Genomic DNA, 15,045 nt, shown 5'->3' with positions numbered 1-15,045 from the left:
ACTGCTGGATAGTTATTTATATCATCTTCACAGTTCACATAAATAACTCTTAAATATTAAGACTTGTGAAATAGGAACATTCGTGAAGTAAAAGTTGTTTGGTTTCTTAACAATAAGCACTTTTGATTTAATTCTACTAGTAAAAATCTCAGAATATAGTTACTGTAAGTTTGATCCTTTATTTGTTCAGAATTTTAAATTTCCAAAAGTAAATTGTATAATTGAATAAGCAAAGAGTTTAAAACTTACCTCGCTTACTGAATATTCTTGTGCTGTTATATTTTTAAATATCCATGATCTATATATATAAAAGAGAACGTACAATATTTTGTCCGCTCATCACGCTAATACGGCTGAACCAATTTCTTTCATTTTTGGGGGGTTATTAGGATTTGGACCCTAGATGGTTTTTATCATATCACTTTAATTTTTAATTACCAGTGTCTTGAGATAATTGACCATTCAAGTGTCCATAACGTACAAATCCTTTGTTATTAGTTCATCATAGGTAAAAATAAACGTATTTATATGCAACCCGCATGACCGTGTCACTCGGCGGGTTAACATAAATGACAGGCGATATACAGCGGAAAATAGCTTGAATCTTCTGTTTAAAATTTTTTAATTGATTTGCTTATTTTTACAGACACTTTTACAATATGCCAGCACCGGGATGACCGCAGCGAAGCGGGGCGGGTTAACATAAATGACAGGCGATATAATGTTAAGATTTACTGCAATCTTCTATGGTTTTTATCATATCACTTGAAAGCGAAAAAGTAAAAATTATCTAAGTAACAAAGTTTATTGCGTTCCGGGGTGACCGCAGCGAAGCGGGGTGAACGCTGCTAGTTTTATCATATTTTTTAATTCATTAAAATTGCCATTTAATGATAGAGTTAATGCCTAACGATAAACTGCGTAATTAAATGTTATTCTTTCAGCGATTTTTCTTCTGGTGAAATGACCTCTCCTTATCATCTTTCTAAGATGATCGTATTTTAAAATGAGACGACTAAATGAGACCTTTAAATTCGTCATCCGTCCGTATCTGAGTTCAGTTATACCTACAGCTTTGAAGGCACAAAACTAAGAATTGAAATACATTGAAAGCCCAAAGGAATTAACATTGACGTAACTAATAAACTTTGCTAGGAAAGGCAACGGTTGCCTACTAGTGAGAATTGAAAATACCTTAATTGAGGTACATCAGTATTCTAGACGTGTGGCAAGATGGTCTAGGGATCTGGTCCTCCTGTAGTTACCCCAATGGGCATTGATTGCATCAAGATTAATGTTTCTTTGGATCTATATAGAAAGGATGTAATTCTTGAAGTGCGATCCGAATTAGTATTTGGGTTTCTATTCAAGGCTTGTTACCTACATTATGGATCAAATCCGCACTGAGAAAAATCCGGACAGTGGTATATTGTACAAATATACCGAATCCTTATGTTTACTGCGGAAATCTGAAAGGAGCATACATTATCCATATGCTTCATACGTACTACCCGTTTCCCGTTTAGATATTACATCATGCCGCTGCAGGATGTCTGATATCTAACAGTCTTCCGTATATTACATACGTCAGTTATGTGTTATATACGTCATATGTGTCTATCTGGATGTGAGATCCTTACCGACTATACGCTTCCTTCTTTCATACGAAAAGTACGTATAGATGGAACACTTATACGGAAAATATTATAAAGCATACATTTTCGTTTTTACGCTTGCTGCAAGGTATTACATATAGTCGTACGATAAGTCTAGCAACTACAGGACTTACGCATGTAACCTACGTTTTTACGTACGCTACGTGCATTTTCTTCTCAGTGCAGGATCACGTGCACAAAGAGCAGTCGCGTAAGCCATTTGTCCTCAAGTGAATATATCAAAGTCATGAAAGATTCTTATGTTTGAGTAACTAGCATATGCCCGAATCATTTATTATATCAAAGGAGAAATGAGGTTAGTTTAAATTTTTGTTGAAGAGCTCACTTTGATCGTGATTGTCGTACTGGCAATGTTTGAGGGTATTTTGTCCATTAGTGATTTAGTTTAATTGTTTTTTTACAGTACATTACAAAGTTTTCAAATTGTCTGAAATCATTAAATATGTACAAACAAGCTGAAAAACAGGATTACTTGTTACAAACTTATATGAACTAAATAAATATAAGAATCAATATTAGTAAATGGCTTACCTATTCCGTTAATTAACATACATGGAAGAATAAGATTAAATACGTAAAACATAGGTCGACGCCGAAGTCGGATTGTGTAAGTGATATCGGGATATGGCTCAGGACAGCAAGAATAATACTCTACGTGTTTTACTGCGTCGAAGCTTACGAGATCAAATTCTCCATTGGCCTGGTAATTACTTACGTCTCCTGCCTCATCTTGCTTCAACAATTCCAACTGAAATGGAAAATAAAATTGTAACATCTTTAAACTATTGGTATACAATTTTTTAAACCTTATATATATATATATATATATATATATATATATATATATATATATATATATATATATATATATATATATATATATATATATATATACCTAGCTATATTGAACAAAATTTCGAACTTACTGTATTTAATGCTCTCTAAACAAGTTAAATGTGTTTCCAAAATGACACGTTCAATTTAACATTTTACAGGTCCCTAACAATAGATCTTGTTTGACAGATTGAATATTGCGTGATTTAATTTCAAGTTTGCAAAATTGAACTTACCCCAATCTCTATTCGAGCTAAGTCGTTTGATTGGCTCAACTTCACAACGATTTTTAGCGAGAACTCATGTGTTTCCATGCTATTCCAACAAATTTTAAATTTTATAGTCGCACATATGACTTCGTTTACAGCCAATTAACTTTAACTAAATCAATCAATCTGTTAACCACTGATGTTTGTAGTTGAAATGTTCAAGTTCAGTTGCCATAAATGCAGGGATAATTTAAAGCCATCAGTAAGTGGCTGATGATGTGGTTTCTTAGAATTCTAACTGTTTGTAAGTCTCCGTACAACAACACTGTGAACTTCTATATTTTGTGTAACGAGCTGGTGAGGTCTCACACATTTTAGTAATCAATTTAAGTTTGTTACATATACAAGTTGTCTTTAATTGAAACTATTTGAAATATAAGTTCTGACATTGAAAATAGATATAAATTTCAAAAAATTCTTGAAATTACTTATAAGTAGAAACACTAGTTCCAAAACGTTTACACTATCAAAATGTGGCATCTGTGCATTTCTCTCCGAATCAAATAAGGACATCGTTATTTATAGTTAATGGTTGCAGAGTTGGCGTGTGTGAACAAAATCGATATTTTTTTAAATATAGAGTAGTAATTAAATGTTCATTTTAAAAAAGAAAAAGATACGAAAGCAACTGCGTATTCATACCAACATGAAAAATATTCAGAGAAGTATATCATTTTCAAAATTCCAAACAAACTTCTTAGAGTTTAAACGCAATCGGAGAAATCTGAGAAATGCTTTACGTAAGAAATATCAAAAATCTGTAAGCACACTAAAAATATATAATTTTTAAAGTGCAGAATGAGGTATTACAGAATAGCTAATTAAAAGTAAATTAAATTTTTGAGACTTTTGTTATTTTAGGTGAACTAATGTTTCACAACGGAGGATTCGTACCAAGAAATTGTCTCCAGAGTGAGTTCTGCAACTGCTGATAGGAAAAGCAGATTGCATTCCAAGTTACTGGGAGTTTATTCCATTTCCAGAGAATCCAACTGATTTTATGTATTGACTAGTGACAACTTGAAGTGGGCACAAAAACCGATTTTTGGAAACTTTCACAAAACCGTTTTTTTAAATGGTTCGGTTTCATACCAAAAGCTGGTTTTGTTATCTATCGAAAATCAGTTTTGGTTTTAAAAAATGGTTTGGTTTTCTTTATTAAGCTGATTTCGGTTTTAAACCTGGTTCAGTTTTCTAGCAGGAACAAACAGTTGCGGTAAAAATCCTAATCGATTCTTGAAAAAAAAAAAAGCCCTAACCGCTTTCGATGTAAATCGAACCAGTTTTGAAGGAAACCGAAATGCTGGCTTTAGTTTTTTTTAGAAACTGGTTTCCGACTTTTATAAAAACTAGTATTGCCCTAGTGACAACTGGTGAAATATTATTGCATTACTACCTATCAGAAGCAAAAGAATAGAAGTGTCACAATTCTTGTCTTTGCCGAAAATAGTATGGTGTTGGTGTTTCTTAAGATATCTTATTGTTAACTATCTTCCAACCACTATAACCATTACATGGTGCAGCTGTGCTAACCTTTTAGACAATTAAAGATAAAAATACAAGAGGTTAAGAGTCAATTTACAATAGATGGAATTGATCATCTATCAAGACAATGATCTACTCCATTCATGTGTCGTAGCAATGGAAAATATGGATATGACTTACTGTCACGTCCCACTTACTCCTCTAATTTGATTCGTCAAACTTCCATCTCTGTCTGAGGCTGAAAGAATCTTTCATGCTCATGGATTTTGAAGAGAGAAAAAGCTTAAATAATTAGTCGATTTTTTGTATTAAGTAATTAATGTTAAGGGAGATACGTCCATGTAAAGTACATAATTATTGGAACTTTCCAAATTATCTTCATACACACCGATACTAAAGAGGATATTATTACGCTGAATATGAACATGTGACTAATTGTGTCACATAGCATCATTCGTGTTAAAATTGTAGTTGACGTTAAATCCTTATTATCGACTAAAAACTAGTACGTTCTTCATTAAATATAAATTATTTCCGTTCCAAATATCTCAAAGAAATTTTAACTCTGAAGGTTACGGTTTCAATGTTTGAGTATATCTATAAAAATTAACCACCATACTTTCTCTTTCATTATGTATATTTTTTTTAAATAATAAATTGAAGTACGTAAAATGATTCTAACGTTTTTTAAGGAAGAATTTTCTTTCTAATTGAGAAAAATTAAAAGTTTCCGTCTAAGATAGATTTTAGCTTTGAAAGCTACATAATTTCTGAGTCTATTTGCAGTGATTACTAGCAAAGTTTAGGAATTCTGCAAAATGTGAAGTTATAATTACTTTTAAACATTATTTTTAAAACAAAAGAAATACATAACGAGAAGTAATCTGTAAAGAAAAAAATGATGAACAATTTTGCAAGAAGTTACATAAACTTTCAATAAACTTCTATAAGTGAACAGTTTATTACTTTGAATGGAAGTTATTAGCAGAAAGGTTAAGACTTGTAGAAGAATTCGAGTGTCCTTTTAGCTTTCACTAATTGAGATCAAAATCAAACAGTTTTTCCAACTCTAAATATTTTTCATGTTGACTTATCCTTTATTATGAAAATTTTTAGCAACAGTTGCGAAGAATGTCAAGTGAAAATAAACGTTACAGAGACAAAAGCAATAGTTACTGAAACAAAGGTGTCTGTAAGAGGAATATGTAAGAGGAGAGGTGTATAGGTGGTTAGTTTTCAATAGCCAAGTACCGAAGAAAAGCAGTATAAGAATGGAGAAAGAAGCATTTAGAAACAATAAAGATATATTTTATCTTTCTTTCAATAATTTACTAAAGATTCATAAATAATAAAAAATAATAATTTACTGTGGTAGTCGCAACAGGTTAAGTGATTTGCTGTTATTTTTCATGTGATTCGAAGGGCTTGGTATAAAGTTATTAACATTGTCTGAATACAAAACACTTTCCTCGTCATTAAATACGATATACTAGTTTAAATAAAATTGAATTATAGTTTATTGTTTGGTTGTATGTTTATTTTCATATAGAAAAAAAATTAAATCTTTCAGTTTAACGTCCCATGATTATGCCCTTTAGGCTAAAGAAGACGAACGATTAAGGCAAGTGAATGATAATGGAAGAACTGCTGAAATGAGAGTATGGAAGGAAACGGGAGCACCCCGAGAAGGACACGATGTTGTCCACCACAAACTTACTTGGTCAGAGATTTAATTAAGGACCCATGTACCAGAGTTACGCGCTCTACCAGTAGCCAGCGTATCTCCTAGTTTCATATAAAGATGCCAGAAAAGTGTGTTATTAAAATTTTTGAAGATGGGAAGGAATTAATTGGAACTAATAGAAAGATTAAAAATGTGTAAAAAGTGTGTAATTTACCCGAAAAAACACCTTCTCCGCTGATCTAGTGAATAGCATGTGAAGTGTTCGTGCAAGGCTTCGATTCCTGGTGGACAACCTAACTTATTACTGTGGTTTGGATTCCACATTAAACTGTAGGTCCACATCTTATATAGCTTCGGTGCTGAAAAGAGACATTGAACTCCAATCCAATCGAACCAAATATTCTCCTTCTCCTCCCCACCAAAAATTGATCAACTCTGCTTTGAATAGACCCGGTGAATTGTAATGTTTAATTTCAGCCTAAAGTTACATGACACGTGCATCTACAGCTTAACATTGTATCCGAACTCTAAGTTCTTCCACAGGAAATCTACTCAGATTTCCAATAAGTACTGAAAGAACGCAGAAAATAAACTCCCAAGCTGCTTTGCATCAGAGTTTAAGAAAAGTGATATAAATACAAAAACCCAGCATTCCTTATAGACACTTTCTATCACTGGCAGTGATAATGTGACGGACAAACATTATAACAAAGGAATCTCATAAAGTTGTATGAAAAATAATCACATTTTCTCCTTAAAATAAATAGTTACCTTTATGTTTCACATACATGCTTTCTTTGAAGAAGAAAATTTCTGTAAGTTATATCATGACCGTGCTTTCTACCTACCAAGTTATTTTGCCTTGATGGATTGCTCCCTTGAATATAAATCAGAACCACTAGTAGGGTTTTACCCGATGTGTTGTAACTCCACCGGGAATCACACCAAGAGTCATGTAGCAAACAACTTGGCAACGAAAATTCACTTCAAACGATTCCAGTTATCACTCGTTGACTATTACACGTTGACTACATCGAAAGTCAGCTTTTTGATCATTTCAAAAAATATTTGTAAATTCGCATCTGACGACAATAATACATACATTCAATATTCATTGCTATTGAAATGTTCGAGTAATGTTAATATATATATACCGCAAACTCAGAAAAACAATTTCATCCCTGATTCCCGAAATAACGTCATTGTTTTTTTAATTGTATTAATATAAATTAAAATAATCATAATATCACGAAATAGTACAAATGATTTCTTTTAATTAAGTCATTCTTTGTAAAGATATACTGAAAACGTCGTTATAAAATGAAAAATGTGACAGCAAAAATAAATAAATAATATAAAAGTAACATTTCCTTCTCTTCTTATTTTTATTTCATTTTTTAAATCGTAGAAAGGTAGCACGATGGTTTAACCCTCGCAATATCAACGAAGCGGGGGGGGGGGGGAAGCTTCGTACTCACCACAATAGGATTTTTGTAATTACTTTTCTAATGGTTTCTTTAAAATTGTAAAAAAAATGTTATTGCTCAACAAATTTAGCTAAAATGTATAGGCCTACTGTGCAAATTGAACGTTAGTGTGCCTCATAAATTTGATATTTTGAGTTGCGGGCACAAAGTAACACCCTCCTTGTTTGTAGTTGATGTGATTGACATTTAGAAGTATCACTTCTAGATGGTAGTATAATAAATAACTATTTTTCGTATCCCGAGTACTCTTCACTTCAGTCATTGTAGATATTTGTGAGAATTTCTAATTTTTTTCATTTGCGAGATAGATATATTTAGTCTTAACACGTGGGTACAAAATTACCCTCCATTGGTAGTCCTCGTTACAAAAAATGCCTAGATAATGCGAAGGTTAATGGTAAGCACTCACTATAGGTGCTAGAATCCCATGGTTTGATCCTAGGTCAAGTGAATTTGTGATGGACAGTATCGTATCTGTTGATTTTATCGGGATTCTTAAGTTTCCTCCCGCTTTCTTATTCCACCAACTATTTCATCATTATTCACATTATATAAGGACCCATACACTATCAGTTCTAACTGATCAGTCCAACTGAGCTAGAAACTGACTTAAAAGATCTAAGATGAACTGAACTGATAGTGTGTGGAGTATCGTCAGTTAATCGCGTTCAGTCCTTCAGTTGCTTCAGTTTCATCAGATGTTCTGTGGAGTGCGCTACTGAATTCCTTGAAAAACAAAACTTTGGAACGCACACTTCCTCACCTTCAATCCCTAATTTCTTGGATTCGTTCACTTTCCGCAGTTCCTTCCAAAATTCCGACCGTAAGTTGTTTATTCTTTAATAACAGTATCGCGTGTCGCCTGAGATTCCAGCTCTTTTAATTTCGTAAGTAACACGTCATTCGCCTCCTCTCTGTTATACCTATTAGCGTAATACACATGTTGCATATCCCGAAGTTAGGGATGAGCATGGTAGGCTTCAATAAAATCCAACATGCCTCAGTTTTACTAGCTGCCATGATGACAGGACCTCAACTGAGACAACTGTGTGTTTCCTTCAGTTAATAGCACTTACCGTAGCAAAAGACGGTTCGTTGGTTGAGTCCAAAATAACCGTTCTTCAGTCCAAATAGCCACATGAAGAACAGATTGAACTATAAGTAAAAAAGTTTGTAAACAGAACGCTGCAGCCTAGTTGTTGCGCACCTAATCCTACATTTCCCCACTCCCTTCTCCGCGACGATGATGTTTTGCAGTGTTGCAATCTGGAGGGAGCGGAATGGTCTGAGGATTTTCTACGACATTTGAGTGTAAATGCTGTATATTGACTGCACTAAATTTTTAATGCATTTTAATATTTTCTCTTTGAATATTAAATGAATTAAGTATGATTAGGGGTACTCCTTACCAACGTAATATATGAATTAAAAGGTGGAAAAGTTCGCAATGAATCTTAATGAAAAATAAATAAATAAATGATAACAGAAATCACCTTCTAAATGTTTTCCATTTCTCCTTCAGTTTCACTCTCCCACTCATCTGAGTCTGTATCGGCCGATGAATCTGAGTCTGAATCGGTTTCACCAAATCTAGTATCAGTTCATCTACACACTCATCCATAAGTCCGTCTCTTTCAAAGTAAGAGTCTTAAATTTTTTTCACGTGTTCACAACATTTTACCAATTTCTGTGGTGAATATTCATTAAATAACTTTCCCAGTAATTCTTTCTTTGCATCAAGTGAATCGGAAATGCATTGCCTTGCTTTGCTCCTGATTCCATCCCCCCTCCACACACACACAAGTTCAATAGGATTTAAGTCTGCGTGGTAAGGTGGAAGTCTTATTATAGTGTGCCCCGCGTTTATAAATTTCTTGGCAATCGCGTATTGTTTCACATAAGGTACAGTTTGAATTCTTAAGAAAAGTTGTCTTTTGTTCATTCTCCACAATGTATTTACTCTATTCTCTGCTTCAATTTCGGTTTCGTTTATAGGTTTGTCTGTCGTTGATAGCCACTGTATCATGTCGCTTTTAAGTGAAGACATAGATAGTCTTTTATTGATTTGAACATTGTGATAACTGGCATTATCAACAACAACAACAACGCTGTTTTCGGGAAGATTAGGAAGTAGTTTTTCATCGATCCATTTTGAAAAATTTCTACTGTTCATGTCATCATGATAATCTCCACTTTTTTACTTAGATTTGAACATTAATAGAGCATTATCAACAAACCCAAATTCCCCTCCTGCATGGACAATAATAAGACGTGGTCCTTTTCCAACAGTTTCTGTTACACCTATTTCATTCTTACTTTGCCAACACGCCGGTACTGAATGTGATGCGTGAATGTAGGTTTCATCTCAGGCCGGGCCTGTGAATTAATAATGTGAGGCCTGACTCGAGTTAGAAATATGTTTTAGCATTTAGGCTCGACCCAAGGGCGCTGATTTCTCTGTAAAGTTGGGGAGGGGGGCATTCAGATGCAGAAGGTATATACATGAGGATTTTAAGACAAATTGCATTCAAATTATGCCAAATAATGTATATTCATAAATACAATAGGGGGCCCACATGTCCTTTGGGGCCTTGAACGTATAACTAGGGTGATAATTAAATCAAATATTTTAATTGTAACTATGCCAAATATTTTGATCTGCACTTCTGGAAGAGGAATTAGCTGAAATAAAAGAAATCGTTGAACAAAGTTTTCTCTATTAGTTATCAGTTGTTATAGTTTTTTTTTTTTTTTTTTTTTTGCACAAGTTGTATCTTCGGCCTTGGAAGTTGAATAATTATTCATTCTTACTCAGAAGGATGGGGGGCGCAAAATGTTAAACATTATAACACTTGAGACATAGTTTGTACTAAAAATAGATTGATAGCAGCTTATTTGTTGTCTTATATTGACAAAAATACTTTTGTCAACTCGTCTCATTGAAGTAAGACAGAAATATTTCCCTTTCACAAAGATGCGCCCCCCGTTCTGTCTTCGCCCCTGGTTCAGTGTCGTAATGTTCTAGTAGGCTCGGCTGTCAGTTCAGTCTTTAATGTGAAATCCAGAAAATTAAGCCATTCGCCTTTTGGTTTCTCTTCGTCATAAAGCTTAATAACGAATATACGCGAATATACTACCGTACAATACTAAGAGCTACCACCGGAACGCATTTTCAAAAGCGGGATTAAATGAAATGGACCACTGATATGAGAATTACGAGTCGATACTGTAACGCTACAAGCTAATATTTGTCATTTATTTAGCAGGTGATATTTGTTGTAGCATAAGTTTGCTGAGTTAGTATCACTGGTATTTTCAAGGCCAGATCAGTGGATGGAAGAGTAGTGGGGAGGGTGGTGGAATACGAAGTGCTCCGCAGCGATCTGCGCATCTTGGTTTGAAACTTGTCGAGTTATAAACGATTTCTTCAGTTCGCACAGTTTTTCCTTCAGTTCTGACGTCACGATCAGGTTTTCCTTCAGTTAAACTGTAGTATATGGGTCCCCTAAGTCATTCTTACCCTTTATTCTAAAGGGCATAACCATGGGCTCTAAAACTAGAAATTTCATTTCATTTCATTTTAAATAGCTCAAATTAGCTTATTAAAAGCAAACTTGTCATACAGATAAAAAAGCTGTATGTTCTTCTCAAAACTACGGCAGGTCAATAGGCATTAAGAAAACGCTTTCACTATTCAATCTTTTCAACTGAATAACGGCTAAGGAAAAGATAAAATAAATTAAATTTGAAAAGTTCTCTAAAATGACAGAAGAAGAAAAAGAATCACGATTGCACGTACGAAATTGACGTAATAGCGTCACGTTTTCTGTCTTTCGTCTTGGCAGAGAGAAAGAGAATGTGTGTAGGGAGAGAGGGTAGGAAGAAGATGCCAAGAATTTCGTTTTACTTCCAGTCGTCGGGTAACCTTAGGTACGTTTCCACAAGATACGAATTTCCTGTATGTTATATAAGATCAGAAAATTTAATTTTTCCATATTTCTTCCAAGTATAGTATAACTCTTGGAACTTCCACAAGTATCTTTTTCTTTTCTATCAGTTCCTGAATTAAACCTGAAGTAGAATTTTCCCCTTATAATTTGACGTGTGTTATCAGAGAGAGTGTTTGTACAAAATGGTCGAATTGAACAGGAAAACTATAACACCGTAAACTCAGTGTTCGCCTGTAAAACTAGAAAGTTTTGATATGTGATCCTCTTTGTTGAACTGTATGAAAAAGAAGATAAAATCCTCGTTCGAATAACACGACGGTGCTACTGCTGCTTTTATTCATGTATTTTATTGACAATACCAGTTATTTGTTTATGAATGCTACACAATCTATTCATAAGGAAACTAATAGAATCTCTTGGATGGTCAAGAATAATAATTGCCTAAGTTACAAAACGAAAGTATAATCTGCGTTTTTAATTTATGTGGTTTCCAGGACATTTTTCTATTTTTGATTTTTATTTTATTTTATTTATTTTTTATTTTATTATCATCTTTTTGTTTTGTTGGCCGCACAATGATATCACAGCTTAGTATAATCATGGTTTTGTGGATAGAAGTCAAAGCGACTATTTGAGTTTCCAACACTCATTAATAAGTATATAATAAGCCAAACATTTAAAACTTCTGCTGAACTTATATTTTGCGAAATTCTTTATTCTAAAAGTAACTAACATCTTATTTGGAACGTCAGATCCAGTTAAGCTCATAAATATAGACCCTTATAAAACTTAGAAATATTAAAACATGTAATCGAAGACACAATGTTTTGGACCCCTTCCTCTATGTTATGCATTACGAATCTTCACCAGTAAATGTCATATTTGCATTCTAATAAGCAAAAAAATTCAATATACAGTAGGATGTCGATAATCTGAACGTCAAAAATCCGAAACGTCAAAAATCCGAACGCAGTCCCCAGAAGCGTTTTACATTTTTTCTTACTCTAGCGATAAACAAAAGTAGGGTTGTCCGTCGGCGTTGTGTGAAGTCAGTGTTTCTTGCAAGCTTATTTATATGTAATTGTTTGTCATGCATATTTTTATTTTCCCTTAAGCTTGTACAAGTTAAGTTTTAAGTGTTAGTTACAAGAAGAGTGTAATTTAGTGTACGAGCAGGTTCTTCAGAAACATTAAATGTATGTAGTCTTACGTACGGTATTGTACGACCACTGTATCGATAAAAGAGCATACCGTACACTATATTTAAGCCTAAATGGCATTTTCTTGGTCATTTTCGAAAATCCGGACTACCTGTAGTCTCAATTAGTTCGGATTTTTGACTTCCTACTGTACCAAATTTTATGTCTTTAACTCTAATGCTTTTAAATAATTCTGTAATAATGCTAAAATTCCTGTTTTCTTCCTTCGGCGTAGACTTTAAAAATTTCATATGATTATAATTTTTTCTCTACTTAATGACTTCTTGCGACTCCCAAAAATTACAGCAATTCACACACTAGTTAATTGGTTGGCGTAACTTACAAATGCACACATATTCCTACTGCCTTCGTCATTCATAACAAGTTCACATGAAGACAATTATAATTTATGTATCAGAAAGGTACTATGTACTAAATTTTAAGCCTGTACATCTAACACATCAAACAATTTCAGTACCCATTTGTGTCAGCCATATATAATTTGTTCAAGCGAGTGGGTTATTTCTATTCTGTGAACAAAAAGATCAACCATTGCCTTTGATCCTAGGTTATCCGAATTTCTAGTAGACAACTCATGAGCATCACGAGGTTCCCCAGTTTCTCTCTCAGTATCTTCATTCCGCCAACTCTTCCCTTTAATCTAAGGTGTGCATCTAGACAGGTTAAACTAGAAATGTTATTTCATCTGTGTTTTCCAAAACAAAAAAAAGAAAAAAATGCTCTGACCAATTCCAGTGTTGAATATCTATACCTGGATCTTCGTTAATAAATAAGCAGAAAGGTTGAGAATCCTAGATTTTTTTTTCAATTTGATTCTAATTTGATTGAGGAAAATAAAGTAAAAAAGAAACTTTAATTATAAAGATAATTTCTCATTAAGATTCCATTTTACGATTGTATTTGAGCTAAAATCTATTAACCACAAATTGTTTTGTAGGTGTGAGATAAATGAAAACTATAAATTGCAAGATTTGGCTCAATACATGATTTTTAGCATATTGTTTACCTGACTGAATGAAAGTAAATAAACTTTTGAGACTAAAAATATATTCTTAAGATTATGCAAGAATTTCTACTTTGTTAAAAATAAAGTTAAAATATTAAGAACAGTACTTACTTTAGTACTACCTTTTATTTTTAAAAAAATACTTGGGTTTGTCCTGTATTTTGTAAACCATTTTTAAAGAAGCTTAAAGTGAACCGAGAACTATAATGGACTAATACTAATAATTTTACGAAGATTATTGAAAATTAATTAATTTCTCCATTAATGAAGAACATTAGGAACTTTGTGTTATGTTTGTTCTATTGGGTAGCCACAAATACTCAGCCCATTTTTGTGCATATCACTATTTCAATGTAGGCCTTAGGAACGAAAGATAGTATTGTACTCAGTATAAGTTTTCCGCAACACTTGTGATTGTAGTTAAGTTAAAATTCTTAATGAATTCTTTGACGTTCTGTTTTCCTTAGTTTACCTTCTTGAAAGTGAAGCCTGAAAATAATTCCTTTACGTAAACAGATAGTATGTTGTAATAGATAATGATTCGTTCTATTTACCTGATAACCATCATATGTCCACGATGCCCATTTCAATTTGCAACTCTGAATATCAAATGGGAAGTACTCAACATTGATGTCACAGGAACTGCGGAAGATTCCATGACTCAACCACACCACTTCACCAGAATTTGAAATTATTACATTAGTGTTAATAATTGCTGAATTGTATTGTGAATCGGCACTAGGAAAAAATGAAAAATAATATAGTGCAAATAATGTATTAAAATATTTATACAATACATATACTTGCATTTGAAAATAAGGAACTCCAGAAATTTGCATTATTCTTTAATTATATCTGTTGAAGCATAATTCAGTGATATTTAGCAAACCTAGATTGTTAACTTTTATATATTTTGCCCTATTTTCTTCCATGATTATATTTACAAAGGCATTATACTTTCCGGAATAAAGATACGAAAACAGGATAAAATGTTCTGTCAAATGTTTGGTTGTTGTCAAACCTTTCAGAACAAAATGTCAGTATTTGTACTCTCAAGTTACAAAAATGCTTTCTCCAGTAGAACGGGAACATTTTACGATGGATTTCAACCAATCAAAGACCAAACTGATTTTGTTCCTCGTCTTTTGTTAAGGCTCCATTATACTTTCGGATGAGACTTATACCTCTTTCAGCTACATCATCACCACAGCCATTGGTTTTAATAATTCACAAACTTCTTGGAAAAAGCATTATATAGCCATCTAGTGATCATAATGAAAGCTACGAACTTATATCTATCCAGCTATTAGCGCAGCTACTGTGTTAAATTACATTGTAGTCTTAACACCTATAGTATAGTATATAGGAATTGGGCGTATACCCATTACCCACCTCATATTTTTTAGAGTGCAGCATATATTTAACTTAAATTTA

At 33.2% G+C, this 15,045-nt stretch overlaps 1 protein-coding gene across 4 annotated transcripts in view; it reads right to left on the bottom strand.

Annotated features, from left to right (window-relative positions):
• The window catches only part of LOC145668480 (neuronal acetylcholine receptor subunit alpha-7-like), a 287,737-nt gene that overhangs the window by 29,316 nt on the left and 243,376 nt on the right, over positions 1-15,045 (bottom strand). For all 4 annotated transcript variants that reach the window (XM_081736407.1, XM_081736409.1, XM_081736408.1 and 1 more), the window contains exons 4-5: positions 14,166-14,349; positions 2,208-2,424 (exon numbers count right to left, since the gene is read on the bottom strand). In XM_081736407.1, the coding sequence (XP_081592533.1) occupies positions 2,208-2,424; positions 14,166-14,349 (401 nt within the window). The remainder of the gene's footprint in view (positions 1-2,207; positions 2,425-14,165; positions 14,350-15,045) is intronic.

The sequence above is a fragment of the Thermobia domestica genome, chromosome 13 (genome assembly GCF_964235325.1).
Source record: "Thermobia domestica chromosome 13, izTheDome1.hap1.1, whole genome shotgun sequence".
Classification (NCBI taxonomy): Eukaryota; Metazoa; Arthropoda; class Insecta; order Zygentoma; family Lepismatidae; genus Thermobia; species Thermobia domestica.
The sequence above is the reverse complement of the archived record's forward strand: the minus strand, read 5'-3'. Positions and strand labels throughout refer to the sequence as shown.